Raw genomic sequence first — 27,078 nt, forward strand, 5'->3', positions numbered from 1 at the left:
CATTTAATCATCCCTACTGCTCTGTCATGCATAAAGGGTTATCTTGCTTTTTATCTAGCACAAGAGCTAATGTAAGTGCTGAATGCTTCAGCTTAAAGAGAGGGTGGAAGATTTCCTATTTCTACATATCCTGGAGGGTATCACTGAAACTGGCTGTCACATAATATTAAAAGTGGAAGGTTACTGAATTAATCTTAATCAGGAGAAACAAAGTACAGAAGGGAACTGAGAGTTGAGAGCAGGTGCTGAGCACTGACCTGTGGCATTTCTATGCGAAATCAGTCTTTAAATAAATGTTGCTTTCGGGTTCAAAAATACTTCAGAAAAGTCCCACAGTGGCACTGCTAGATTCAGTCACTGGTGCTTTGTTTGCAGATGAACTATCTCTGGCTTTTGGTGCAGTTGGAGGAAGCCCATGTGAAATGCTCTGTATGGATGGTGTATAAAAGGCTATAGAGCGGGAGGATGCCCTAAGTGAGCGTAGGACATTCGTGGATAAATTAGTTCATTACAGCCTGTTAGTTTATAGCTCTTGACTCTTCAGCACCTGAAATCCAAATTCTGGTGCAATAGGACTTTGATAGAGAAATCCTTTTTTGTTTCCTTTGCATAGCATTACTTTATAGTAAGTGGAGACAAAATGGGTAAGGTTATTTTTTTATTGGACCAATTTCTGATGGTGAAAGAGACGAGCTTTCAAGCTTATGCAGAGCTCTTATTCAGGTCTGTAAGCAGAGGATTTGCTAGGACAGAAATTGCAATTTGCACTTTGCAGTTTATTGAATCAATCTGGGATTTGCATTCTTCAGTGTAATCAAGGTTCCATCATGTCCATGTTCTGTGACCTTGTTCCACCCTGTTACAAGAGGGAGGGAGTCTGTATGAGCTTGGGTTATATCAAGCACAGACACAAAAGACACCACACGGTTAACAAAAACAGAACCTCCAAACAGCCTTTTTAACATTAAAGGCTTAAGGATATTTTGAGGCCTCTTTCTGTGTCAGGGTGTGGGTTCATGGACTAAGTGCTGCTGCCCCTTTAAGGCCTGTTTGTGTGTAGGGGTGTGGGTGCAGGGACTGCCGTGAGACAGAAACATTATTTGAATATTTATGAGCTGATGATCTGAAGGCGAGTGTGACAGAAAAAGACAATCCCTGCTGCTCTTGGAGCCTAAAAATCACTTTACCAGGCAGCTCCTCTCTGCCCATGACTCTGACTGGAAGAATTGGAAACAGGCAAGATATTAAAGTGGAAGATGGGAGGAAGGTATTCAAGTCCACTGGATGGAAGACAGCGCAGGTACCTGAGAGGTAAGGAAAAGCTTTGATGATTACCATTTCCAGAGTGATGGTTCCTTTTAAAAATAAAACCATACAATTAGTTCAATGTATAAACATGTAATCTGAGGTGGATGTATCTGCAGGTTGTTGCCTGACATGGGATATGGTAGATTACCATAAATCCAACCCTGGGGCAGGGATGCTGTATAAAGAGGACTGGAGAAGGGGGTTCAAGATTCATCTAGTGGACAACAGCAAGTTGAAACATAAATGTCCCAAACAAGTTATGTTACAGATCTTTCAGATATAGTGGTTACTACTTATTCTGACTTCTGTGCAGGGAAGCTTATGGCAAAGAGATTTGCTACAATAAGGAAAGAAGACTTTCCCCACCTGTTTTCAGAAGTGCATTTTCATTCCTGGTTTGTTTTTTTTTTTAAATGTGGTTGCACAAGTCCTACAACCATGTTGGGAGGGACAGTTAAAAGATCCTGCCCCCGTGTTTGAACTGTTGCTTATTTGATCACAACATTAAGGCTGGAAAGAAATATGGATCAACAATGTTCTACACAGTGGTCAAATCTAACTTGACATGACATGACAGTCAGGTGAACCTCTGTAACGTAACTTGTGAGTCTTAGTGTCGTATGGGAATTCAAAAGTTGGAGCCTGGCCATCAGTTAGATATCAGCACTCACATTTATGCCAAGCTATAATATATGGTGCTGAGAATCCATGCTTGCCAGCAGAGCTGATGAGTCTTTTATGAGCACAGAGGCACCAGTAAAGTTATCACATCTGTCTACATTGCTCCAGCTGTACATCACAACCTGGCACCATATGTGAGTATCTATCTGATACTGAATCACTAAGGTTCCCATCCTGGTATCAGTCCAGTTTGCCTCTGCTTACAAGGGCAGCAGGAGAATTTGTCTGAAAATAGCTGAGTCGTAATCTGAGCCAACAACTCATCTTCGTTTTTAGGGCCTGTCTACACTACAAAACTACCATGTCAGAGAATCTGGTTACAATGCAACTAAGACAAACTTTCATCTTGTAGACAGGAACTGGAACCACATTTTTAATTGTGCAATAATTGTGCTGCAGCCCTATTCTGCCCATGGCCATTTCTCTACTGTAGTGTCGGAGACTCTTTCAGGTGTGTTCCAAGCTCCAAAGTGTTTTACAAACTATATATAGAAGAATCCATTCTCCACTGGGCCAGGACAAGCACCTATGGGTGAAACAAAGCGAGTGTAATGATACTTGGCTTTAAAAGTACAGTGCTTTTTAATGACAGGTTTCAGAGGAGCAGCCGTGTTAGTCTGTATTCGCAAAAAGAAAAGGAGTACTTGTGGCACTGTAGAGACTAGCAAATTTATTTGAGCATAGTACTTGTGACACTTTAGAGACTAACAAATTTATTTGAAGTGAGCTGTAGCTCACGAAAGCTTATGCTCAAATAAATGTGTTAGTCTCTAAGGTGCCACAAGTACTCCTTTTCTTTTAGTGCTTTTTAAGTATTCATTAAGCCTTACAGCTCCTTGTAAGATAGGCTTGTATAAGCCCCATAACTCCCTTGAAAGGTTGGTGGTATTAGTACTAAAATTACTTTTATTATTTTACAGATGGGGAAACTGAGAATCAGAGTTTCACAGCACAACTAGACACAATAGTTTAGGACAGAAAGAAAAGACCTGGCAGCGACCTTTGGGTTATTTGGTTCCCTCTGGAGCATTGAAAAGTAGCACCTTAGGACCAGGTGGGAGTATCCCCTGTAACTGCCTGTGACTGTAGGGGTGCAGGTAGTGGAGCATCTGTTCTTCTCATTTTATATTTCTGTGATCCTACCTGAGCGAGTTTGAGCAGGCAGGGTGTAATGGTCTGAGCTGCAGTTTGGCCAGGACGCTATTGTTAATGCCTGGGCTCATGCAAACAGCACACAGGACCTTTAGTGACCATGGCTGGACAGAACTTTGGTTTTGTATGTCTAATCCGAACAACTGTTAGTTCTCAGATTACCTTTAAAAACCTCTGTTGGCTTGTAGAGGGTGAGTGAAGGATACAGCAAGAGAGAGAGAGAAAGAAGTCAGCTGAAGTGACTAGGGTGGTATTTACCTAATGTAAAAACACAGATGTCAAACATCAAGGGGCAAAATATACCCCTAATGCAATTTGATTAACTCCTTCTTAGATACACCAGGGACAGCTATGGCCAAGTTGTTTGTCTTGTGGGGTGGTGTTTCTTCTCTGACATGGGTGTAGCCTCCTCTTTCTAAAAGGATTCTGTCATCCAAACATCATTCCTCAATCACCTCACTTATGGAGATCACTGTCTTCCTCAGTGGATCCCTTTCCCATCTAGGCAATAGCCACCTCTAAGGCTGACAGCAGAGTTGCAGTGTGAATTAACCAGCTGAAGTTGCTGGCTTAAGTTCACCTGTCATGGAGCCCTGTTCTTTTTCTGTTGGGCCAGCAACCCTGGCTAGCATAGACTCGAGGCCAGGTACCTTGCTTGCCCTCTCACTGACTGACTTACAGTGGCGCTGCAGGAGCTACAGTCTCTGTTTAAAATCACTTGGATGTACTCAGTGGCTTTTGTTTTGCTGGGCACTTTGCTGGGAGGTGCTGAGCACCTGCCACTCCCAATAACTTCAGTGCGAGTTCAGTGCCCAGCATCCCCCAGGAGCCTTTATCTAGTTTCTTCTGAAATTAGCCAGTGATGGTTTACTTCAAAATATTATCCATAACCACCATCATCCTGGTAATAAGTGTGTTGAACCACAGGGAAAACAAAATGTAGCTGATTGCATGGGTCACAGCCATTTTTAAGGGACCGTACAAGGTTAAACAAGTAAAATGGGAAAAACACCCAGTGCGGGCAGGAAATAAGAACAGGAGATGCCTTTTGCTCCACAACAGGTTGAGTATTCTCCTGGGTCCCAACTTTAATTAACTTGTGTATTTGTTACATAGGGTGCGTTTGCACATCAGCAGTCATTACTGAATTCTGGGCCAGGGAGACGTGACTAGTTCGTAATCTCTATCTAGATCATTAGGCACTGCTGCCAATGCATGTACAGGGTATCTAGGTCAGGTGAGAGATGCTTATAAGAGAGACATGACTATCCTGAGGTATTTATTATGGTTTCACTAAACACTAGCACATTCGTAGATGTATAGATTCTAAGGCCATTGTGATAATCATCTGACCCCCTATAAAACAGGCAATAGAACTTCCCAAAAATAATTTTTAGAGGAGATCTTTTAGAAAAACATCTGATCTTGATTTACAAATTGTTAGTGTGGAGAATCTACCACGACCCTTGCTAAATTGTTCCAATGGTTAATTACTCTCACTGTTCAAGTTTTACACTTTATTGTCAGCTGGAATTTGTCTAGCTTCAACTTCCAGCCATTGGATCATGTTAGACTTTTCTCTGGTAGACTGAAGAGCTTATTATTAAATATTTGTTCCCCATATTGATACTTATAGACTGTAATCAAGTCATCCTTTAATCTCTTCATTAAGCTGAATAGATTGTGTTCTTTTAGTCTGTCACTGTAATGCATTTTTTTCTAATCCTTTAATCATTATCATGACTCTTCTCTGAATCCTCTCCAATTTATCAATGAGTCACTTTGTTAGTGAACTCTCACAGATAAGTCCTTCTAACCTCTGGTGAAATTTCTGCTGTTGCATCATCATCTCCTTGGGCAGGGTGAATGAGCCCACAGGAAATTTTTAAAAAATGAGGAGCCCTCCCATAAAGTGTTGGAGTGAGTGAGGACTCAATCTCAGCTTCTATTTTTCTGTGCAACTTGCTGTAATGATTTGGTGTGATAAAAAATAACAGTCCCCCAAGGTTTTGACTTATCAGTCTCCTAGGTCCTTGGAAGTGGTTGCCTTATTTGCACTATTAAGAGCATCTTCCTGAGGCCCATTTTGCTGGCCTTAGTACAGTGGTGTCAAGCTCTTCCACGCTTATTTCAGGTGCACACTTTTCATATTTTTGCATTTGAGGTAGAGGGCGGGGCACGGGAGGTCTGTTTAACTGACTGCATCTGTTGGCCCTGAAAGTCCCCTGCCTGGTACCTTGTGTTGTCCTTTACACCTGTACAAAGTAGTTGTAAAATGCTGCTATTCTGATTTGGTAGTAGTTTGCATTCATTTTGCAGAGCTGCAGATGACAACACATATTGGTGCATGGTGATGGAAAAGGAGATTCATTGGTCATCAGCTATGCTGGGTCACAGATGTGGTTACTCCAGCTAAAGCTGTTTGTGTTACTTTGGCAGAGTAGCTGTGGCAAAAGGAACTTGAAATCTCCACTGCAATCATTGGCTTTACTGGAAATTCCACCATCAAGTCCGTTTAAGCAGCTTTAGTGGTACCATCAAATTCAATCCAGGACTCCATAAAGAGGGTAGTGCAGTAGCATACATTGTCTTTCCTCCCACAAGCTGGCAGACTTTTCCAGCGGTCAGTATGAGCACATCCCACAACTTGTTATGAATTTTTGGAAAGCTACTAATGCTGGCTGAGTGCTCACTGAGCTCACATTTGGGCTGTGAAATACAAAATCTAATTTAGGGTTTGATTACTTTTCTTTTCCATAGTAAATCAGCCAACAGTTCAAAGGCATTAGAATATGCAGGCAACACACACACAATTAGTCTGACAGTGGGAATGGCCTCTGAGTGCCTTTCTCTTGTCCCCCTCCTATATAAGTGTGTGTGTGTGTGTGAGAGAGAGAGAGAGAAAGATGGGAAATGTCTTGTTTTTATACTTTCGTCATTCTTTCCCCCGCTCACTGTTTGAGCCACATTTTTCTCTTTGCCTCTTCATGAGTCTCCAGGCTAAAGGGGGGTGGGCTGGGGAATGTATCACAGGAAATCTTCAGAAATTCATACTGTGACAGCATTGTCCGCTTTGCCTGAGGTCACAATAGAATGCAGGCATGACCTTTCAACAGCTTCTCAGTTATTAGTGAATTTGCTCTCTCGTTTTAATCTCCTCTTCTAGACTATAGAGAGAATCTGTTTGGAAAAGCAATGGCACATAGGAATCTTTTATCTTTTAATTGCATCAGACCCTCTAACATTCAGAGCCATCTTTCTAATGCTTCACTGGTTTTAGAGGAGCAGCCGTGTTAGTCTGTATCCACAAAAAGAACAGGAGTACTTGTGGCACCTTAGAGACTAACAAATTGATTAGAGCATAAGCTTTTGTGGGTGCTTCACTGTTTGCCATTTTCACAGGCTATTTTGGTTGGCTTTTGCTTCCCGCAGTGTAGAAGTACAGCAGTTCAGGAGTGTGATCTAGTGGTTACAATAGGGAACTGGCAGTGGGGGTACCTGGGTTCTCCAGGCTGTGGTTGACCATGGGAAGGTTTCTTCATATTTCTCTGCTTCAGTTTCCCTACTGCAAAATCACACTAAGCTACCTCTTAGGACAGTGTGAAGCTAAAATGTCTGGCAATCATATTATGATTTAATGATTTAATTGGGGATTGGTCCTGCTTTTGAGCAGGGGGTTGGACTAGATGACCTCCTGAGGTCCCTTCCAACCCTGATATTCTATGATCTGTGACTGTAGGTTGGAAGAAACCTTCTGGTTCTTCCCATACTAGATACTGGTGGGGCAGTGGCAAGACTCTTCCAAAATAAACACTGTCAGGCCAGGGCCTGTAAGCTTTCCAGGATGGGGAGCATCTCCTTTCTACATTTGTACAACAGCTACCACAATGGGGTCCCAGTCTTGACGGGTCCTTGGGTGCTACCATAATATAAATGTAATAACATCAGAGATGCTATAGTAAATCTTATATCTCAAGTCTGGCTCCTCTGTTGTGGTGCTCCCCACATTCCTCAATGGAAGTAGAAGATTCCTGCCCCGCATCTGCACACCGTGCATCATGTCAGTGTTCCTTGGTCAAAGAAGGTTAGATGGAATCTCTTGTCAGAACCTATCAGTGCTGCTGCTCCTTGCTCAGCTGCAGAAGTCATTGCAGGGTGACACAAGTTTCCTTCCCCCATGCCAGCTGAACATGCTCCTCCTTATGTTTGGTAGGCACACTGTACGCATCAGTGAATAGAGGGACATAAAGGCCTGTAGCATGCATCTCCCAGGTACTTTTAGAGTCAAAGGGTTCCCTAGCATTGGCTGTCTGCATGTTGTTTGTTCTGATTCCTCCTCTGATGAGCATTAGTAGCTGTTAGAATCTGGTTGTAGCCTTACAGTGAACCTATGAGTCTAGAATTTGTGTAGAGAGAGCCCAGATTAGAACTCCCACATTGGGGTGCTCATGAACTTTGGATAAGTTTGGATCTGGATTTGAACTTGTTGGCCTCATCCTTGGCGGCCCACACTGGTAATTCACAAGCTACTGGGTGAAGGAACAATGCTAATCAGACACAGAAGCTTGCATTACCTCACTTGGGAGAGCACTGAAACACCATGGTCATCTCTGTTCTCGCTTCCCAGGTCGCACAGATGCCACAGTGAAGAATTTCATGCCCTATTATCAGAGGCAACTTGCAACCACCTTTCTGAGACGGGTCTCAAAGGAGCTGGACCCGCAAGGCAAACCTGCTCTACAGCTGCTGCAGAACAAAGTAAGTATCACACCTCCTGTACATGACACACTGCCCCTACTACAAACACCTGATCCCAAGGGCACCTTTTCATGGCTCCATTCCCCCAGAAACAAACGTTCTCTTAGCAGTTGCTGTAATATGGAAACTACAGCTGCTTCTTCCTAGACTCTAGCAGTCTCATGTAATTATTTGCTAGGGTGTAAAAAGAAAAGGAGTACTTGTGGCACCTTAGCGACTAACCAATTTATTTGAGCATAAGCTTTCGTGAGCTACAGCTCACTTCATCGGATGCATACCGTGGAAAATACAGAAGATGTTTTTATACACACAGACCATGAAAAAATGGGTGTTTATCGCTACAAAAGGTTTTCTCTCCCCCTACCCCACTCTCCTGCTGGTAATAGCTTATCTAAAGTGATCCCTCTCCTTACAATGTGTATGATAATCAAGGTGGGCCATTTCCAGCACAAATCCAGGTTTTCTACCCCCCCCCCTCAAAACCCCACTCTCCTGTTGGTAATAGCTTATTGGATCACTGACCTAACAATAGGGGCTTCTTTGGCTTCTCCTGCCCTGGAAATAGGTCTTTAGGGACATATTTTAAAATGCAGATTACAATGGTTGATCTGTGTGTGTGTAGGGGCAATTTCTGCATGTCGGAGGCCAGTGGTGGGATGGCTCAGTTCACTTTTGAGGGACTGACTAAAGTTTCGGATAATTCAAAAGGCCTTCTCTTCCTGCACACCACCCCCTCTTTTTCCCTCCCTCACTGATCCCCACTGACTCCTGTAGGAGCTGTGAGCTTGGAGAGAGGACAATGAATGGCTGTTACTAGTGTTCTGGGAGATTTCTTTTTCCCACACACCCCTGAGCTGTTGTCTTCTCCCTGATCTGAAGACAACTTTGTCTTCCTCCCTCATTCTCTCTAGCATCTTGAGATTCTTTAGGGCTATTAATCTGACACATAATTGTGTGTGTTGCTGAATGAATCAAGCATGAGGATACATGCCCTGGTGGCCCGAGCATGGGAATAGGAGGTGGCAACTCCCAAATTCTAATCTTCACTGCTGCCCTGCTGCCACTAGGAAGGTTTAAAAATTGCCACTCTGTGTTACTTGCTATCTTTCATTCCATACTAAAGAAACAAGGTGGGTGAGGTAATATATTTTACTGGACCTACTTCTGCTGGTGAAAGAGAGAAGTTTCCAAGCTTACACAGAGCTCTTCTTCAGGTCTGGGAAGGGTACTCAGAGCATTACAGATAAATACAAGGTGGAACAGATTGTTAAGCATAAGGAGTTAACACATGTTGCAAGAGACCATTCATGGTGAAGTGGGCTGTTAACACCTCTGCATGTCTCTCTAATAATCCTGGGATGAACATGGCTATAACACTGCAATTCCACACTACATACAGTTTTATAATTTTATATACACAGATGGAGCCGATAAACTGTGACCTCTCCTCTGGTTAGACTGAAAGACCTTGTAAGTCCCCTTCAGAGCTACTGACTGTAATTACAGGGCGTGTGTGTGTGTGTGTGTTAATGTAGGTGTTTTATTTGCTTTCAGTGTCCGCTAGCTGTCATCGTTCAGTTGTCCCATTATTTTTATTGTGGTAGCAGCCAAAGTCCCAAGTCAGGGTCCCCTTGTGCTAAGCACTGCAGAGACACAGATGACATGGTCTCTGTCCCAAAGAGTTTACAACTGCATCTGCACTTTCACTGGGATTTGTTTCCTGTCCTCTCTTATCCATTCTCAGCTCCAGAAGCCACCTGATGCTCTTCTGCATGAGGGATTCCTGATGCAGTATACTGGGGACACCTGCAAGTGGAAGAAGAGTTATTTAATTTTGCTGGGAAACTATACCCTGGAGTGGTTTGATAGTAAAGAGGTAAATGTGCTACTTCAGCTGCGTTTGTCCCCACTTTATGGGTTGTAAAATGTATATGGATCTTACATACTCTTACCCCATTCAGGTGTGTTTCCTGCAGACACATGTACACCCAGACATCTGACAGTGTGTCCCACTGTTTCAGAAAGTTTATGTTCTGCGCCCCCTCCCTGCCCAAATTCCTCCTTCTGGCTTATAGGATTACATTCTCCTCCTTCATTTCCTCTCCAAAATGAATGTGTGGTGTTTGTTACACAGCTACTGAATTCTACCTCCAGAGGTGGCTGTATACTGTCAGTGAGTGCAGTTTAGAGAAAGAGACTTGCTGACCCTAAACACTAGCAGCAAGGTGTGTGTGAGGAATTCTGCCCTTGAGCCCTCATTAAGATAGTTCTGTCTGGATTTCTTTTCCAGGCCCAGGGGAGAGGATATAAGCCCAGAGGATCCACCACTCTGTCTGGATACTTGCTGGTGACCTCACTGAGCGAATATACCAGGCTGATTGACAGTCTCTGCCAGGGATTAGTAGGTAAGTCTGTGATGTGCCCCATTTGAGAAATGTGCCGCAACCCAGAAGGGAACAGTGTCTTACTGGCCCCTCACAGCATTACACAAAACAGCGACTTCAAGAACTCTTCAGCAACACCACCTCTAAATAGAAAGGGCTCCATGTCTGAATTCTGGACTTTCTCTTTTTTGTTGTAAGGATGGCAAAGTCCAACATATAGAAAGAATATTGATTATACATACACAGAGGCTCCATTGCTCATGGGGCTGCTGTACTGTTCAAAGTTAGAGACCACAAAATAAATTGAACATGCTGATGTCTCTAAAACATAAGGTTTTCAGGACCTCATGCTGTTTAAACCTGTTTCCTTTTTGCCATGCTGTTCTGTCCCTCCTTTTTCTCTCTTTAGAAGGAGTACATTTAGTACTGTTGGTGGGTTACAGGGCTTTATTCAGCCAGATGAAGAACCCAGGTTTCACAGTGAAGTGACATGAAATTAGAAGCAGATGCAGAGAGATGTTGCCAATCCCTGAACTCATTTGAGACAGCTGCTCTGTTCCATTTCTCAGTGCTACTTGCCAGCTCTGAAAAGAAAGTGGCAATGTGCCCTAAAAGTTCCATCTATTGGTAACGATATGTAAAATCTTTTTATTTCATACAATACAAATTAAAAATTTCTAATGAAGCAGGAATTTTTCCTGTCTGCTGAAGAAAGGAAGTGAGACTTCAATAATCACTTTCAGAACAGAACAGATTTTGTTAATGGCAGAATAGAAAAAATCCTTAGTGTACAATTTTGGCACAATATTTTCTAGTAAATACTAACTACAAAAATGAACATGCCTTAAAGTGACTGTGCAAGTCTCTAGCCTAACTCAGTGCATTCAGATGTCTCAAATTATGGGCATATCTTAGCAGGTACTGATCACATGTAGTTCCCTCTGACATCTTAGAAGTTGCTGGTGCTCAGGTGTCTGTCATTAGACAGCATTTCTTTCTGGCAGTAAAATGGCAGCTGTCAGTGAGAGACACTAGGATCATTAAGAGCTGTGGAGACATTACACAGTATTTCTAGAAATAATTCTAACTCGTTGGAAGCATGTTCTGTGCTTTTCTTTTCAAGTTGACTACACCCACCAAGACCAAGACCCCTTAAATGGGCCTCCAGAAGAGTTTCTGCTGTTCCTTTACCATCCGTTCCGAAAGTCCTTCTGTTTCTGCACAAACTCTGCAAAATCCCAGCACACCTGGAAAGCCATCCTTCAAGATGGGATCCGATATTGCAGCACAGGTAACACCTGGAAGCGCCTGCATCACTAGACCTGAGGCAACATCTGCAAATGGGGCTGACCACAGGAGTTCGCTACTGACATGAGGATCCTTTCCTAAAATTGTGTGGAGTCCATTCAGTGAGGCATCACCTGTGAATTGAGGGCCCAGTGAATCGGATACGAATGTGATATTGATGAAAGTCCAAAGAGTGTAAAAATTTCCTACATTTTCTATTGTTCCCTGGATTGAATTTATGGTTTTTAAATTTGAGCAAGTTCAGGCAGTTAGGCTTTCATTTCTTTAAAGGGAGAGGCTTGTGCATTCAGATCCACAGAGATTTCCAGAGGTTCTTCCCCCTTCTTTGTTATTAGTGTAATGTTAGTCTCTATCATAGGTTTTATATAGCACTCATTGCCATAGCATTTAAGCACTGCTTGTAACCAGCAAGCTTAGTTACATATAGCCAGATTTGGTTGTGCTAAGAGTGGATTGGACTTTTCTGATTAACCTCAGCTATGTTGCTGGGACTAACTTGTATTTCGGGTTCAGTTTTACAGAGACAGGACTCCTTTGAAGTAGAGGCTTTCCTGGAAGCTGTGCGATTTTATAGGCAAGAGAAAAGTAGTTACGGAGCAGGGGATCTCCTCCTGGGAACAGAGCCTGAGGTTTGTAAAGTGCTGAGCATTCCAAAGCTGGAGTATTTAATACAAGCTCTGTGCTGGTAACTTGATGAAGATGGTCTTTTTCTTTGGGTTTAGATTCTCAGTAATGTGCTGATGGAGGATTTGCTTCCAGTGCTGCAGTCTCAGGTCCCCCCAAATCTCAAAGGGTCAGAAAGTAGGAAGAAACAGATCTGGTGCCAGGTAAGTCCACAGAGCAATGCTTACATCTAAACCCAAACAGTGATGTTTCAGGAACTAATGAGTGACACTCAGCTAACTTTTTAGACTATGGTTTCGGAGAGCACATTAGGAGTTTGTACTTTGCTCTGCGACAGACAAATAAACACAAAGAACAGCTCCACTAGCTACTGCTCTCAAAATCCAACCCACAGCCTCTGCCTTTCATGTCTCCTGTGAAACTGCTGCCTTTGATGTAGTGTGTTGTGCAAAATTTAAACGGGGTATTTGTGGGGAGTGAAGAGCGTCCTGCTGTCTACATGTAGCTACCAAGTAAATGATGCCCCAGGAGTGATTGGACTGGCCTTTGAGTTGGGTCAGCTGGCTCTGTAAGAGTCAATTAGAGCCCCATGCTTACAGATCTAATATAGGTAGAAGACAGTGCACTAATCAGCTGCAAGCAGAATGACCTGACAAAGACTGTGCACCCAGCAGCACAACCAGAAACTTCTCCTGATCTCTGCACCTGGCCTGTATGATGCCTCTTATTTTTCCTGTTTTCTCCTCCCCTTTTGCTGATCTGGTCCCTGCTCTGGGTGGTCAGTTCCTAGAGGAGGTTTATACATTGGTCCTCAGCCAGGTCTCCAGCGAATTCCTGGATTTTCAGAGGGAGAATGAGAAACTCCACATTCAATTGGAAAAGAAGATTCGCCCTGATCTGGATCAGATGCTGATTTTGAAGGATCAGATATCTATAAAACTCCAAGGTTAGAGGAAAGGGGGTGAAGGGATGGGGTGTTTGGTTCTCTTCTGTTAATCCACGGGATTTACTTTGCTTTAGAATTCTAACTCTCTCAATTGTATTTGAAATTTTAAGCAGCGTGTGCAGCATTATCTGCCACTGGAGAGGTTGGAGTGGGGGATGAGTTCATTATGTCTTACTGTTTTAGACAATGCTACGTGAATCTTGATTACAGTATTTATGATTAGATGCTATTTGATGGGTACCCTAGATTCACAGAAACTGCGGGGATGGGCACATCCGAAATAATGGATGAATGAGTATTTCACATTCCAAGACCCTGCAGTTGTCTCCTTGAGCCTAATTAATCCAGGGCAACCTGATTTCCGCTGTGACTCTGTCAGGCTAATTGAGGGGTTTCTACCTTGGCAGCGGTGGTCCAGAGCTCAGTGGAATCCTGCTGTCGCCAAGGAGTAGAGCCTGACCTGGACTGTGTGATGGAGGAGCTCATATGCCCCATCAGCTTAGGATTTGACGTGGTGCGTTCGCTCTTCACAGACAGAATTGATGAGATGATCAGACATGTGCAGAGTTTGCCTACCACTGTCTTCCAGGAAGAGGTAAGATATAGACGATATGACAGAGGGACCGTTTTGTCTTATTCCCCTGGAGACCACATTACATGTCTGCTTTCAGTATTGTGGATGGCAACTTAATTCCATCTGTCCCATAGACCCCGGAACACCAGTGATCCACCTACTCCAGTATCCTGCCTCCAACAGTAACCAATGTATAATAACTTGTAATCTCCTCATCACAATGATGTCTCTGAATTGTGCAGGTCTGTACAATGGGAGGAAAATTCTCCCTGACCCCCAGCTAGAGAGGAGATTATGCCCTGAACTGTGCAGATTGTGAGCTCTTGTAACTTTCACCTAGCTGCTGTTGTAACCACACAGTGCAATTCATTCAGGTCAGTGCCACATGCTGTTTTGAATGTGACTACACCACAGACGCAGCTTGATAAAGGGAGGCAACTTTGTTAGACAAGAATATGGCTTCTGAACTTGTCTCAGAGTCTGCTCGGTATTCCACTGCCTGTTCATGGATCACCCATAAACAGGTTTTGTGGGACAAACATGGCTCCAGAGACAAGTAGTCAATGTCCTTCTGCAAAGAGATGCCTTCTTTTCAGTTTTACATTGCTTGGACATGGATAATGGCTTTAACTCAGATCCTTTCCCATAAAATATTAATTCTTAGCATGTAGGTAAGCTTTCACTGCCTCTAGGCACTGACAGACCTTAACTAGCTGACTACTTGTCTGATGCAGATTCTCACACTTGGGGAAATGCCCTGGAAACCTGAATTCATGGAGCCATGTTACGAGAAGGCTAATCTCTACAAAGACAGTCTGCAGGGACTGAAGGAAAGATTTGGCTTTCATGGTGTGACAAGTTTAGTCCTCAGAGCCCAAAACCTCATGCAGCAGGTAAGTGGTGATACTTTGAGAGAACAGATTGGGGTGAGGCAACCTCTTAGTGGAGATGAAGGGAAGGGGCAGTGCATTCATTCCCTGAGTGTTAAGCTCTGAGCTGATCTATTTTTACCTTTAATTTGTGTGGGGTCTGCTTTTTCCCTTGGGCATCAGCAGGGTATGAAGAGATTATTTAACCAATCTTAGAGAGAAAGCAGGCTGCATTATCCAGAGGGTGGCTGCTGAAGATGTGGAACTGAGTCCTGACTGTGGTCTCTGAATGTGCTGGCTCCCCTACTCATCTGACAATTTTTTTCTTTTGTAGCTAATGCAGAATTCGGTCCATACATTCCACCAGCTTTCAGAGCAACATCTGAGCTTGGCAACCAACCACAGCCAAATCACCCAGACTCTGGAAAAGATCAAAACTCGTGTGCTGAAGGTAAGGTGTGTGATATTCTTACCTTCTCTTTGTATAAAGTCCTATTTCTTTGGATCATATTCTCCCTGCACTTGTTGGCTTTTCTGCTCTGTGTGCTGCCTTGGACACTGTGTTCCTCACATGATCCAGTCCTGAGCTGCTCTAGGTGGACAAATGCAGAAGTTGTTGTGGGGAAGTTTCCTGACTGTTGCGCTGATTCCTTTTTCAATTTGGTTGTGGTTGGTTTTCAGAAATTTGACTATGACAGCAGTTCCACCAGGAAGCAGTTTGCACAAGAGTGGCTGGTTCAGATCTTTCTTCCCTTTCTGCTGAAGAATCTGGAGCCCAGATGTAAGCTGGTGAGGCCTGATTCTGAATGAAGGTGAAGGGACCCAAACCCCATAGTGAACTGATGAAGCTCATACAAGCTGATTTTATCTTATCAAACTATTCCATTTTATTCTTCAGAAAAGCTTTGCTAGCTCAGTGAACTTCAGGGGGCTGACAGGAGATCCCCTTCCCCTCAGTGACTTTCATAGAATTTAAGACCAGAAGGGATCATTAGATCATTTAGTCTGACCTTTCATTATAGCGTTCCAGAGTGGCAGGGCTGGACTGTGACTCCAAAGAGAGGAGAGGCTTTAAGCAATATTACAGGTTCTTCAGTGCCACCAAAATGCAGGCCACTCTCACCAGGCAGCCAATAAACTCCCTCCAGAGGGCCATGAATCTATTTTTATTTCACATCATGACTCTTACTACCATGTAAATGTTTCCCCAAAATTTTCCATTTCGTTTTATCATTTTTCTGCACTGCTACCAGCCTAACTCAGTACCTTGTACTAGGACAATGGTTAAGTTTGACTCCCTTTGAAGGTAGTCCTGGTGCATGTCAGTGGGCTATTGGTGGTACAGGGCACTGTGTCCTGAAGAGATTTAAACTTTGTCTCTAGTGATCAGGAGTCTGGGAAGCTTGATCCTAAACTTGGTTAACTTTCCCCCAGACTTCTGGGGAGTTTGAACTAATTCCATTGAACACTTTCCATTCTGGCTGTTTAACCATGAGGCTCCACTTTCCTTCTGAACCTGTAAATACACATAAAACATTGTGCAGGACCAGCATTAAAGGTTGGACAGGCAGTTCAGGTGCCAGAAACTACAGGGTGCCATTGGAATTTCAGGTGACTATTTATTCCGAGGTGGGGGCAGAACACCATATCTTGGCTCACTTCAGGTGCTGTGTAATCCAAGGCTGGCCCTGCCTGTGGGTGGGTGGGTGGGTGGGTGTGGTAACTGATGCTGGCTGATTTCCCTCTCTTCTACCTCCTTTGGTAGGAGCTGCCCAAGTATGAAAATTACGTGTTTGCTGACTTCAGTGGCATCATCAATGTTGAAAATATTTATGAAGAAATGGTTCTGGCTGTTCTGCAGCAGGCAGTCACCAAAGGTGAGTAGAAACTGGGTTCCATCCTAAAACAGACCAAAATCAGCACTGTTAGGTCCTTATCCTCTGCTAAAGAGAGGACAGATTATCTTCACCAAAAATGTTTACAGTCGCCAGGCCTGTAACTTCCCCTCTGTTGACTGCTGTTGGCTTTTTTTTTTAAAGCATTTTGTGATGTTTTGGGGTTCAGTCCAGATCAATAAGGGGGGGTTACCGCCTGCCTTGGAACTTTGCGTGCCTTAAATGCTGGGTTGCTGTGGCTCACAGTCCTGATACCAGTTTTCTCACCAGTCTTCCTTTTCCTGCAACAGCTCACTAGCTCTTAGTCACGATCCCCACAGAGTCCAAGGTGCTGGTTTTCCTTGTCTCTTCAGGTGAAGAATAACTTAGGGGCTCTTTTCACCTCTCTGTATAGTCCAGTAAAACTTTGAAAAGTCTCTCTCAAAGTTCATTGACCCTGCTTCATGAGGCAGAAAGTCTTCCTGGGATGTTGTCTTCAGCCCCTTCTTTATCCCTCTCTTCCCTCCCACTGTTCCTCAGACGTTCTTGTTAACTCCTGGAAACGGCCCACCTTGATTATCACTTCAAAAGGTTTTCTCTCCCCCCACCCCACTCTCCTGCTGGTAATAGCTCATCTTAAGTGATCACTCTCCTTACAATGTGTATTTTTTCATGGTCTGTGTGTATATAAAATCTCCTCACTGTACTTCCCACTTTATGCATCCGATGAAGTGAGCTGTACCTCACAAAAGCCTATGCTCAAATAAATTGGTTAGTCTCTAAGGTGCCACAAGTACGCCTTTTCGTTGAAATTAAGTAATCATTTCTCCCATACTTGCTCTTCTGATGATTTTGTTTGCCTGGCATACAAATATACTTTTCATTGGTCACACGTTGCTCAATTTATATGGGAGATACATTCAAACAAGTGGCACCGCATTCCTTTGTCTGGGGAAAAAACTGTTTTTCATCTCCCCTTGACATGCTTGATTTAAACGCATTTTAGTCATAATTTCAGCACAGCTGAATAATCCTTTCTGGGTTTACTTTACAAACATCATGCAAGAATATTAGTGATGAGAGTGTTATTGGTTTTCCAATGACCTATAACGTGACACCTTTTAGATACAGATTATTACAATAAAGAGTTAGAGTAAACCTGAGCTGGTGAGGCCAGCTGAAACTCACTGCTCGATACCAGGGAGCCAGTTGCCTTCTGGCATGGGAATGCTCTTATGGTCTCTCACATCTATAGGCATCTTTATGCTTTCCTGTTCAAACAACTTTCCATATGTTGTTTGTGGTAAATTCCAGTATTCCTATGTTGAAATATCTTACTTCTGCCTGTCTCCGCATTCTCTTTCTCTTCCCGATCTGATTGTAGCCCAAACATTTCCCACTGGCTAGTGTGGTGGAAATAAAATCCCATTTTACAGCCGTGATGTCATCTTAGGGCTGCATGTTAGTTGTTGCTTTTCAAGTGTTAAAAACAAAAGAGCTTTTATGTTCAGGACAAATCGTTAATGTGCTCATTTTAAAGCCAGGCATCCTGCCCATCTGCTTGCTTTGGCTCCTCTGATCAAACCAGCCCCAAAGGCCATTTTTAACTCTTCAAATATGTTTTTTTGTTGGGGATAAGCCAGAGGGAGCATGTGACAGAGCTTTCAAAGCCTCCAGAGCAGTCACAGGGACTTGCTCCTGGCTACCACACTAGAACTGGGGATAACCTGGCTTCCGCCGTGGAAAGAAAAATGTCAAGAAGGGCTCATAAGACCTAGGACACAGGACAGATGGAATATTAATGTAGGGGTGTGTGCTGCACTATATGCAGTCTATATATGTGACTATATAGACACATGCAGTAGGGAGGGAACAGGGACAGAGAGCAAAGCAAGATTTGGTATTTCTTTGTCTTACTTTCTGTTGTTCTTTGTTTCAGCCTTGAAAGAGGCTTCAAGTCAAAACAGACATCATCTTTACAGTGACAGCTTCTCCTGTGTTCTGGATAGTGTGGACAACTTGCTGCAGCAGGACAGAGCCCAGGAACACTCTGAAATAAGGACAGGAGCCTTAGGTTGCAATGCCACATCAGACACCATGAACCTCATCTCCTGTCAAGACAGTGAGACTATTTCAGACAAGAAAGCATGGAAATATGAAGGAGGCTCAGCTGGGGCTGCAAATCCTCCCAAAGATAAAGGGCAAATCTGCCCAGTAACTTCCCATTGCCATAAAGAAGCAGAAAAATATTTGAGGGTGTTGCCTGATGGTAGGAATTGGAGACACAAGAAGGCCTTGGAACCAGACATGCGAAGCAGCTGTATTACTGAACTTGCAGGACATGTTGCAGAGAAGACTGAAGTTGTGTCTGAGGCTGAAAACAATATGTGCACAGGAGACCGAAATAAAAACAAATGTAATGACAAGTCATGGAGCCCTTTTGCAAGGAGCAAAGATCTACAAGAGCCACAGAACATCATAAATGAACATTCAGTAGACAAAGTTGCTGTAGAGAAAATACAGGAGGAATGGGGGAGGGCGATGTTTGAGCAAGGCAGTCAAGGGCAGGATGGAGAATTGGAGTTAAATCTAGCTTGGATTAAAGGAGCAGGACAAAGTGGTAAGAATAACCAAGAATACAGAGAGTTATTGCAGGATCAGGAAAGTCCCTGCAAGGAATCTTGTAACTATACTTTTTTTTTGCAAATACAAGCATGTCCAAGAACCAGAGTCCAACCCCAGATAGTACAAATTCTGACAACTCTCAGGCTAACTGTTGGCCTAATACCAATTCATTGCAGGTTATGGGTTTGGACAGAGATACATATAGGGACGATGGAGGTTTAACAGAGGGAAAATTACAAAGATCTGCAACAAATCATGTGGCATCAATTGAGTGGGATGGAGACAAGTTAGGAGAAAATCGGAGCAGTTGGGAAATGCATACAATATCAGTGGGTGAAGGCAAATGCAGGGTGGGGGAAGCTTGCAATGGGCAAATGATCTCACACTGTCCATTTTCTGTGAAAGAAACAGGGGATGCCACTTGGACACACCGACTTCAGGAACATGGTGATGAAATGATTGCAGAATTACATGTCCAAAAGTTGGTTCCTGCGGAGGGTCTGGAAAGAAAGGTCTGTCAGCTGGAGCTAGGGTACAATGCTCAGCAGGAATTCAAGGGGCGTAGGCATGTAGGTGGACTGGCTGAAGGTAAGTCTGTTCCCTTTTTACTCACTGGAAGCCTGAGACACGAAGATGTGCATGAGGGTCCTGTCCCGGAAATGAACAAGGAGGAGATGACAGAGGAAGACTTCAATGAGACAGATAAGACTGTTTTTCTAGAGTGTCTGTCCATAGCTATTGAAATGGAAATCTTCCAAACAGATCTGCTGGAAATGGATCTCGAAGAGAACAGAGACCAGGGAAGTGGTTGTCCTCAAACTGAACCTCTGAAATAGAAGTATGAGGAGCAAGATCTAACTGACATTGACCATCATGGAGCAGAGGGATGGCAAAGCTTAATACACACATTCAACTTTCCTGATACAATGATAGATATTTCATATCCCTATATTAGCAAATAATGGAGAGTGCCAAGGCAACTGAGGCTGTGAAGGGGCTGCCAGTTGCATGGCAGGCGGTTCAGCAGCACTGACCAAGACTTAGTGGGAGATGCAGAGATTTTCAGTCTCAAAGCTTTACGAATGTGAACTGAAAGAACTGGAATTGATCTTGCTTCTCAGAGCAGAAAACTGAGCACAAGCTGAGGGATTGGAAAGGAATGAACTGCTCCTTTGTGAACATTTTATGTAAGACGTAATATTTATGTGTATCTTAATACCCTTAGGCTCTTAATTTCTCACCTTTCTGCCCTTCGTCCTGGTGTGGCTTTTCATTCGATTTGTAAGTGATAATACTGAAGGTGTTCATAAGGGGCCTTCAAGTCAGGGTGTGTACACAATACAGTATTCTGTGGTTTTCTCATGGTACTGATATCCTGGAAAAGTGTTTCAGAGAGAGACAACAAACATTCTGCAGCTACAAAGACTTCACTAATAAACCCTTCCCAGTTTCTTCAAACAGCATACACTGATACAGTTTCTGTCCTGTTCCACTCCCTTTGTGACTCAGGCAGTGCAAAGTGTGTGAAGCCTAGCCTCATTCCCCTAACTTGGGCCCTCCTGCGAGTACAGAGCTGACAGTCAGATCCTGTCACCCTCCTTGGAGCCCCCAGTGCAGTAGGGAGGATGGAGGTTATCAGGAATGGAAGAGGAGTAGCTGGAGTGTGCTTCGCTACAGTCATGCTCAGGTGGAGAATTGGGGCCCCACCCTCTGCATTGCCAAGCACAAACTCAAAACAAAATATCTGCTCCACTGTATCTATCTTCTTTGTATTTGTTTCTTCCAAGGCAGTTATAGTAGGGGAAGACAGTGAAGTGGTGTCATCACTGATATTTTGGGCCCAACCCTGCTGCTGTTGAAATTTAACAGCTCATGGAGTTCAGTGAGCAGGACTGGGCCTATTGTGTAATAAGGCTCAATGAGATTCTTATAGTGGCCACAAGGATACCTATTTAATTCATTTATTACGTGTTTGCTCAGCTGGACTGAATCACAGAACCTGAAGTTCATTGGAATGGTTGCCGTAACAGAGGTAATATCTGTTTCATATGTACAACTTTACCCCAAAATAGAAGCTACTAATTTAAAACTTCAGATATGTAAAAACCTTTTTAGTGAATTTTTAATAATGTTCATGCCTCATGCTGACCTGTAATTTGCTAAGAGAAGGGAACTCTATCTAGTGTTGTCTTTTCCTAATCCCCACAATGCTGTTAAGCTTTTTAAGTTTTTAAACTTTTATTCCAATATATGGCTTATTATTTAATCCATAAAAGCTTATGTATCTTATACCAACAGGTGTTTACATTTAAGTACTAACATCATTAGATAGTGATGTAAAAAAAAGTAATCTGGTGTATTTATTTGAATAAGCCTATTAACAGTCAAAGCGTGGTGTTTACAAAACTGACACTTTATAATTTTGTGGTTTTCAAAAAGGGAACAAATTCATTCATGTTTCTGTATTTCATAAACACAATCTCTTGTGCATCCACCCCATTGAGATGACTCTTAACTGCTAATCAAATGATACTAAAGATTTTCCATGCACTGAAACTGCACTGATTTATAAGAATCAAGCCTATCACAGGCTTTTAGGATGGAATTACTTTACCATCCGCATTCAGTTCACATCTTGCACTTTGAAATTTGGTCTTATTGAAACCATGGTCTTTTAAGACCCCAGTGCTAACCTAGTTATTCATTCTCTTCAGTACAGGTTTGTACAATTCCACATGGTCCATTTGTAGGGAACTGAAATTTATGCCTTACTACTTGTTCAAAACACCTGATATCCAGTTAGAATTGTTTCCACTGGTGGGTGGTGGTGGTTGGTTTTGGATGATATTGCATTTTAGCTGTGTATTTTTAAAGAGAAAATGTAACTGGTGTCAGCTGATACTGACCTTGACCACATGAGTTTAATTTCTTGCAACCCTCTCTCCTGCCACAAGATGGCGGCCAGGAAATAAAGACCACTCTTTAACCAACAGGCCTATGTCTGTCCCATTTCCTGTCTGACATTAAATAGGAGGCAAGATGGTATAGAGTTATTCATGATATTAAGTGATGTGATTAACATCTGTCACATGTTTGTTCTTTCTTCCTTTCCCACCCCCCGTTGAAAAGTGTGTGCAGTGGAATTCTGTTTTGGAATGTTTTTATAATATATATGCACTGTTGAAATAAATGAGCCTACAAATTTAGCCAAAGTGTGTAAAAGTTCATAACATGTTACAATAACCTATAAAAAGTGATGGGAAAAGGTACAGAAGGCAAACATACTAGGCTAACTCGATATGATTCAAGGACTGTGTTGAACCGAACACTTGATAAAAACAGGAAATGTAGGGCTGGAAGTTAATGAGCCAACTGGTATGTTGGATATTACGCCTATTGGTGGACAAAATAATGAAGGGATGGGCTATACCCCCTATCACTCCCTTTCTGGGTCCTTAAAAGAAAGATTGTGTGGCGAAAGTATGAAAGAACAGACAGAGGGTTCTGGAATGAGCTTCATCATTGTGGCTGCTGTGTCGTCGTCCCCCCCCCCCCAACCAGGATCAGGGTGACTTGCTGGGGCCTGGGGCTGAAGCAGAAGCCCAAGGGCTTCAGCTAGGGTGAGGCTTGGGCTCCACTCCCTGGCCCCTGAAGAGGGTTGCAATGCAGTGAAGTTTGAGAACCACTGAAGTCTTATTTCTGGTGGGGGCCTTGTGAGTCACTGCGCACCTGCAGAATCCCGTGTCCCCTGCAGATCTCCCCCCCCCACCCGAAAATACATTATCCTGGGGAGGTGCTGTAATTACATCTTTTTCCCACCAGAGGCTGCTGTGGTGCCAGAACAGGGCAGGTGGAGCAGCCTGCTGGGGAGAGGCTAGTTCTCCACAGTGCCCTGCCCTTGGGACCATGTGAGGAGGAATGGGGTGGAGAGGGATGGACAGAGTGGGGACCACAGGGCTGCTGGGGAGGTCACAGACTAAGGGTCAGAAGGCTAATGGTGGGGAGACAGACTGGGGCATAGGAGCTAGTAGGGTGACAGCATTCAGCCAGGGGCTGAGTGGGGGTGCAAGGCTACATGGAGATAGGGGGTAGCTGAGTGGGGTACAGGGACATTGGGATGCTGGGAGAAGGGGTGGCTGAGTAGGGTTCTAGGGACACAGGCTTATATGCCTGACTGAATGGGAAATGGTAGGGGTCAGCCAGGGTCTGCGGGGGGGGGAAGCTCCCTAACAATCCCCCTCCCCTCCCCTCCAAAAAAAAAAAAAAAAAATTGTTCCATACATCTCCCACCCACACACAACAACTGTCCAAGTTCACTCCCAGGCTCCGTCCCAGCAATTACTTCCCTTTCCCTCAGCTCCTCCATTAACCCTGACTCCCTCAAGCCTTTGCACAGCTTCTGAGGGATGTGGGAAATAGTGTCTGTATTGTAGTTTAAATTAATTATTACTCAGTTATGTATAAATATGCAGTCAAAAAAGCTAACAATGTTAGGAATCATTAGGAAAGGGATAGATGATAAGACAGAAAATATATTGCCTGTTTAGATCCATAGTACACCCACATCTTGAATACCGCATGCAGATGTGGTCACCCCATCAAAAAGGATATTTTGGAATTGGGAAAGGTTCAGAAAAGGGCAACAAAAATGATTAGGGGTATGGAACAGCTTCCATAGGAGGAATGATTAATAAGGACTTTTCAGCTTGGAAAGTTAAGGGGCGATAGGATAGGTCTATAAACTCATGACTGGTGTGGAGAAAGTAAATAGGCAAGTGTTACTTCTTCTCATAACACAAGAAGTGGTTAGAGGTGGTTAGGGACTATTTAGAAAAGCTGGACGTGCACAAGTCCATGGGGCCGGACGAGTTGCATCCGAGAGTGCTGAAGGAATTGGCGGCTGTGATTGCAGGGCCATTGGCCATTATCTTTGAAAACTCGTGGCGAACCGGGGAAGTCCCGGATGACTGGAAAAAGGCTAATGTAGTGCCAATCTTTAAAAAAGGGAAGAAGGAGGATCCTGGGAACTACAGGCCAGTCAGCCTCACCTCAGTCCCTGGAAAAATCATGGAGCAGGTCCTCAAAGAATCAATCCTGAAGCACTTGCATGAGAGGAAAGTGATCAGGAACAGCCAGCATGGATTCACCAAGGGAAGGTCATGCCTGACTAATCTAATCGCCTTTTATGATGAGATTACTGGTTCTGTGGATGAAGGGAAAGCAGTGGATGTATTGTTTCTTGACTTTAGCAAAGCTTTTGACACGGTCTCCCACAGTATTCTTGTCAGCAAGTTAAGGAAGTATGGGCTGGATGAATGCACTATAAGGTGAGTAGAAAGCTGGCTAGATTGTCGGGCTCAACGGGTAGTGATCAATGGCTCCATGTCTAGTTGGCAGCCGGTATCAAGTGGAGTGCCCCAAGGGTCGGTCCTGGGGCCGGTTTTGTTCAATATCTTCATAAATGATCTGGAGGATGGTGTGGATTGCACTCTCAGCAAATTTGCGGATGATACTAAACTGGGAGGAGTGGTAGATACGCTGGAGGGGAGGGATAGGATACAGAAGGACCTAGACAAATTGGAGGATTGGGCCAAAAGAAATCTGATGAGGTTCAATAAGGGTAAGTGCAGGGTCCTGCACTTAGGACGGAAGAACCCAATGCACAGCTACAGACTAGGGACCGAATGGCTAGGCAGCAGTTCTGCGGAAAAGGACCTAGGGGTGACAGTGGACGAGAAGCTGGATATGAGTCAGCAGTGTGCCCTTGTTGCCAAGAAGGCCAATGGCATTTTGGGATGTATAAGTAGGGGCATAGCGAGCAGATCGAGGGATGTGATCGTTCCCCTCTATTCGACATTGGTGAGGCCTCATCTGGAGTACTGTGTCCAGTTTTGGGCCCCACACTACAAGAAGGATGTGGATAAATTGGAGAGAGTCCAGCAAAGGGCAACAAAAATGATTAGGGGTCTAGAACACATAACTTATGAGGAGAGGCTGAGGGAGCTGGGATTGTTTAGCCTGCAGAAGAGAAGAATGAGGGGGGATTTGATAGCTGCTTTCAACTACCTGAAAGGGGGTTCCAAAGAGGATGGCTCTAGACTGTTCTCAATGGTAGCAGATGACAGAATGAGGAGTAATGGTCTCAAGTTGCAGTGGGGGAGGTTTAGATTGGATATTAGGAAAAACTTTTTCACTAAAAGGGTGGTGAAACACTGGAATGCGTTACCTAGGGAGGTGGTAGAATCTCCTTCCTTAGAGGTTTTTAAGGTCAGGCTTGACAAAGCCCTGGCTGGGATGATTTAACTGGGAATTGGTCCTGCTTCGAGCAGGGGGTTGGACTAGATGACCTTCAGGGGTCCCTTCCAACCCTGATATTCTATGATTCTATGATTGATTCTATGAGAACCACAAGGTCACAAAATGAAATTAATAGGCAGCAGGTTTAAAACAAACAGGAAGTCACCCTGATCCTGAGGGGGCGGGACCCAGATCATCACCCCAACAAGCTCCACATGAATCCCAAACACCACCTCGGATAACAGTTACTGTACCATCATCTTTGGAGAGGCTGTCAAACAAGGGGGCTTTTCCTTCTAAGATTGGACTTTAACAGCAGCAGCAGCAGCAAAGACATCTCCAGCCAATCTCAGCTACTTCTGCTCTTTTCCTCAAAAGGACAGTTATTACAGTACTATTTTTGGTAAAATCCAAGATACTGTCAAGCAACATGGACTTTTTCCTTCTGAACGCTAGATACAGCTAAAGAAAAAGGGAATATTGTTAAAACTAAAGCCTCCCTTAACACATTTTAAATTTCAAATACTTTTAACTGTTTTTTCTTCTTTTCTCTAGCTTTAATAAAAGGTTAACATGATTTTTAATGGTGTTTTTGCCATAGTACTAAGTAGGCTGATGACTGTATTTCCAAGTTCTGGACCTATTTAAGCATGTTTAATGTTGTACACTGTCTGGGTTATGTTAACATCTCTGGTGCATTTATTCCATCTAAATTAAACAAAGCACCACCTGGGTGGTTTATTCTCTCAGAGAAGGCAGGGACAAAGAAACGGTCCTTGCCACTGGAGAAGGTACTCCGTTTGTAATGGTCCTTGTTTGTGGGGTGCATCTGATGAAGTGAGCTGTAGCTCACGAAAGCTCATGCTCAAATAAACTGGTTAGTCTCTAAGGTGCCACAAGTACTCCTTTTCTTTCTACACCAGTGGTTCTCAAACTTTTTTTGACCCCTTTCACCGAGCAAGCCTCTGAGTGCGACCCTCCCCCCCTTACAAATTAAAAACACCTTTTTATATATTTAACACCATTATAAATGCTAGAGGCAAAGTGGGATTTGGGGTGGAGGTTGACAGCTCGTGACCTCCCCCCCCCATGTAATAACCTCGTGATGCCCTAAGGGGTCCCGACCCACTGTTTGAGAGCCCCTGTTCTACACTCTTGGCTGGGACCTCCAGAAATCTGTCTCCTGCACAGATAAGCTTTATTCTCACTGTGTACCCCTGGGGGAATGCTGTGCCAAAATTAAATTCTGCACGCTATTTTAAAATTCCACATTTTTTGCCAAATAATATAATCATGCCAGTTTCAATTATTTAGGTAATTTCAAAATACTTGTCCACCAGTAGGTCTGTAACAACACGGAGAACAAAAAAGGATCCAGGAAATGTTTTTTGGCCTATAGATTCCTTACTAGGCATAAGAGCGAGACTGGGTCAGGCCGAACCTCCATCTAGCCCAGTCTCCTGTCTGCTGGCAGCTGCTGCCAGAAGCTGCGGAGGGAGGGAACCGAACCGGCCAGTCTCACACGGGATCAGGGGCCCCCGTTCCATGGGATCCGTGACCCACGATGGAGAACCGCGGCGAGAGAAAACCCCGGGGCCGGGGCGGGAGCGCGGCTCGCCCAGCGGCAGCCACGTGCGCGCCGTCCGGGGCGCGGCACCGCGCCGGGCTGGGAGCGGCC

General features: G+C 43.9%; 1 protein-coding gene and 1 long non-coding RNA gene across 5 annotated transcripts; one reads left to right on the forward strand and one right to left on the reverse strand.

Annotated features, from left to right (window-relative positions):
* Positions 1-668: 668 nt before the first annotated feature.
* On the reverse strand, positions 669-27,058 carry LOC144277631 (uncharacterized). Of its 4 annotated transcripts, XR_013348469.1 has the most exons (4): positions 26,730-27,058; positions 25,655-25,862; positions 20,345-20,478; positions 8,105-9,705 (listed from the first exon to the last, which is right to left on the reverse strand). It is a non-coding gene; the product is annotated as an uncharacterized LOC144277631 (long non-coding RNA). The 4 variants fall into 4 exon arrangements; XR_013348470.1 differs by lacking the exons at positions 8,105-9,705; positions 20,345-20,478 and adding an exon at positions 669-856; XR_013348467.1 differs by lacking the exons at positions 8,105-9,705; positions 20,345-20,478 and adding an exon at positions 1,195-1,304.
* On the forward strand, positions 1,175-22,309 carry NIBAN3 (niban apoptosis regulator 3). The gene is made up of 15 exons (XM_077838539.1): positions 1,175-1,311; positions 7,769-7,899; positions 9,644-9,775; positions 10,190-10,304; positions 11,407-11,574; positions 12,105-12,220; positions 12,314-12,418; positions 12,999-13,161; positions 13,569-13,756; positions 14,470-14,628; positions 14,939-15,055; positions 15,286-15,393; positions 16,370-16,481; positions 18,418-19,098; positions 19,509-22,309. Exons 1-15 carry the CDS (start codon positions 1,257-1,259, stop codon positions 19,937-19,939), a joined length of 2,781 nt encoding a protein of 926 aa, XP_077694665.1. The 5' UTR covers positions 1,175-1,256; the 3' UTR covers positions 19,940-22,309.
* Positions 27,059-27,078: the final 20 nt, after the last annotated feature.

This window comes from Eretmochelys imbricata, chromosome 20 (assembly GCF_965152235.1).
Source record: "Eretmochelys imbricata isolate rEreImb1 chromosome 20, rEreImb1.hap1, whole genome shotgun sequence".
Classification (NCBI taxonomy): domain Eukaryota; kingdom Metazoa; phylum Chordata; order Testudines; family Cheloniidae; genus Eretmochelys; species Eretmochelys imbricata.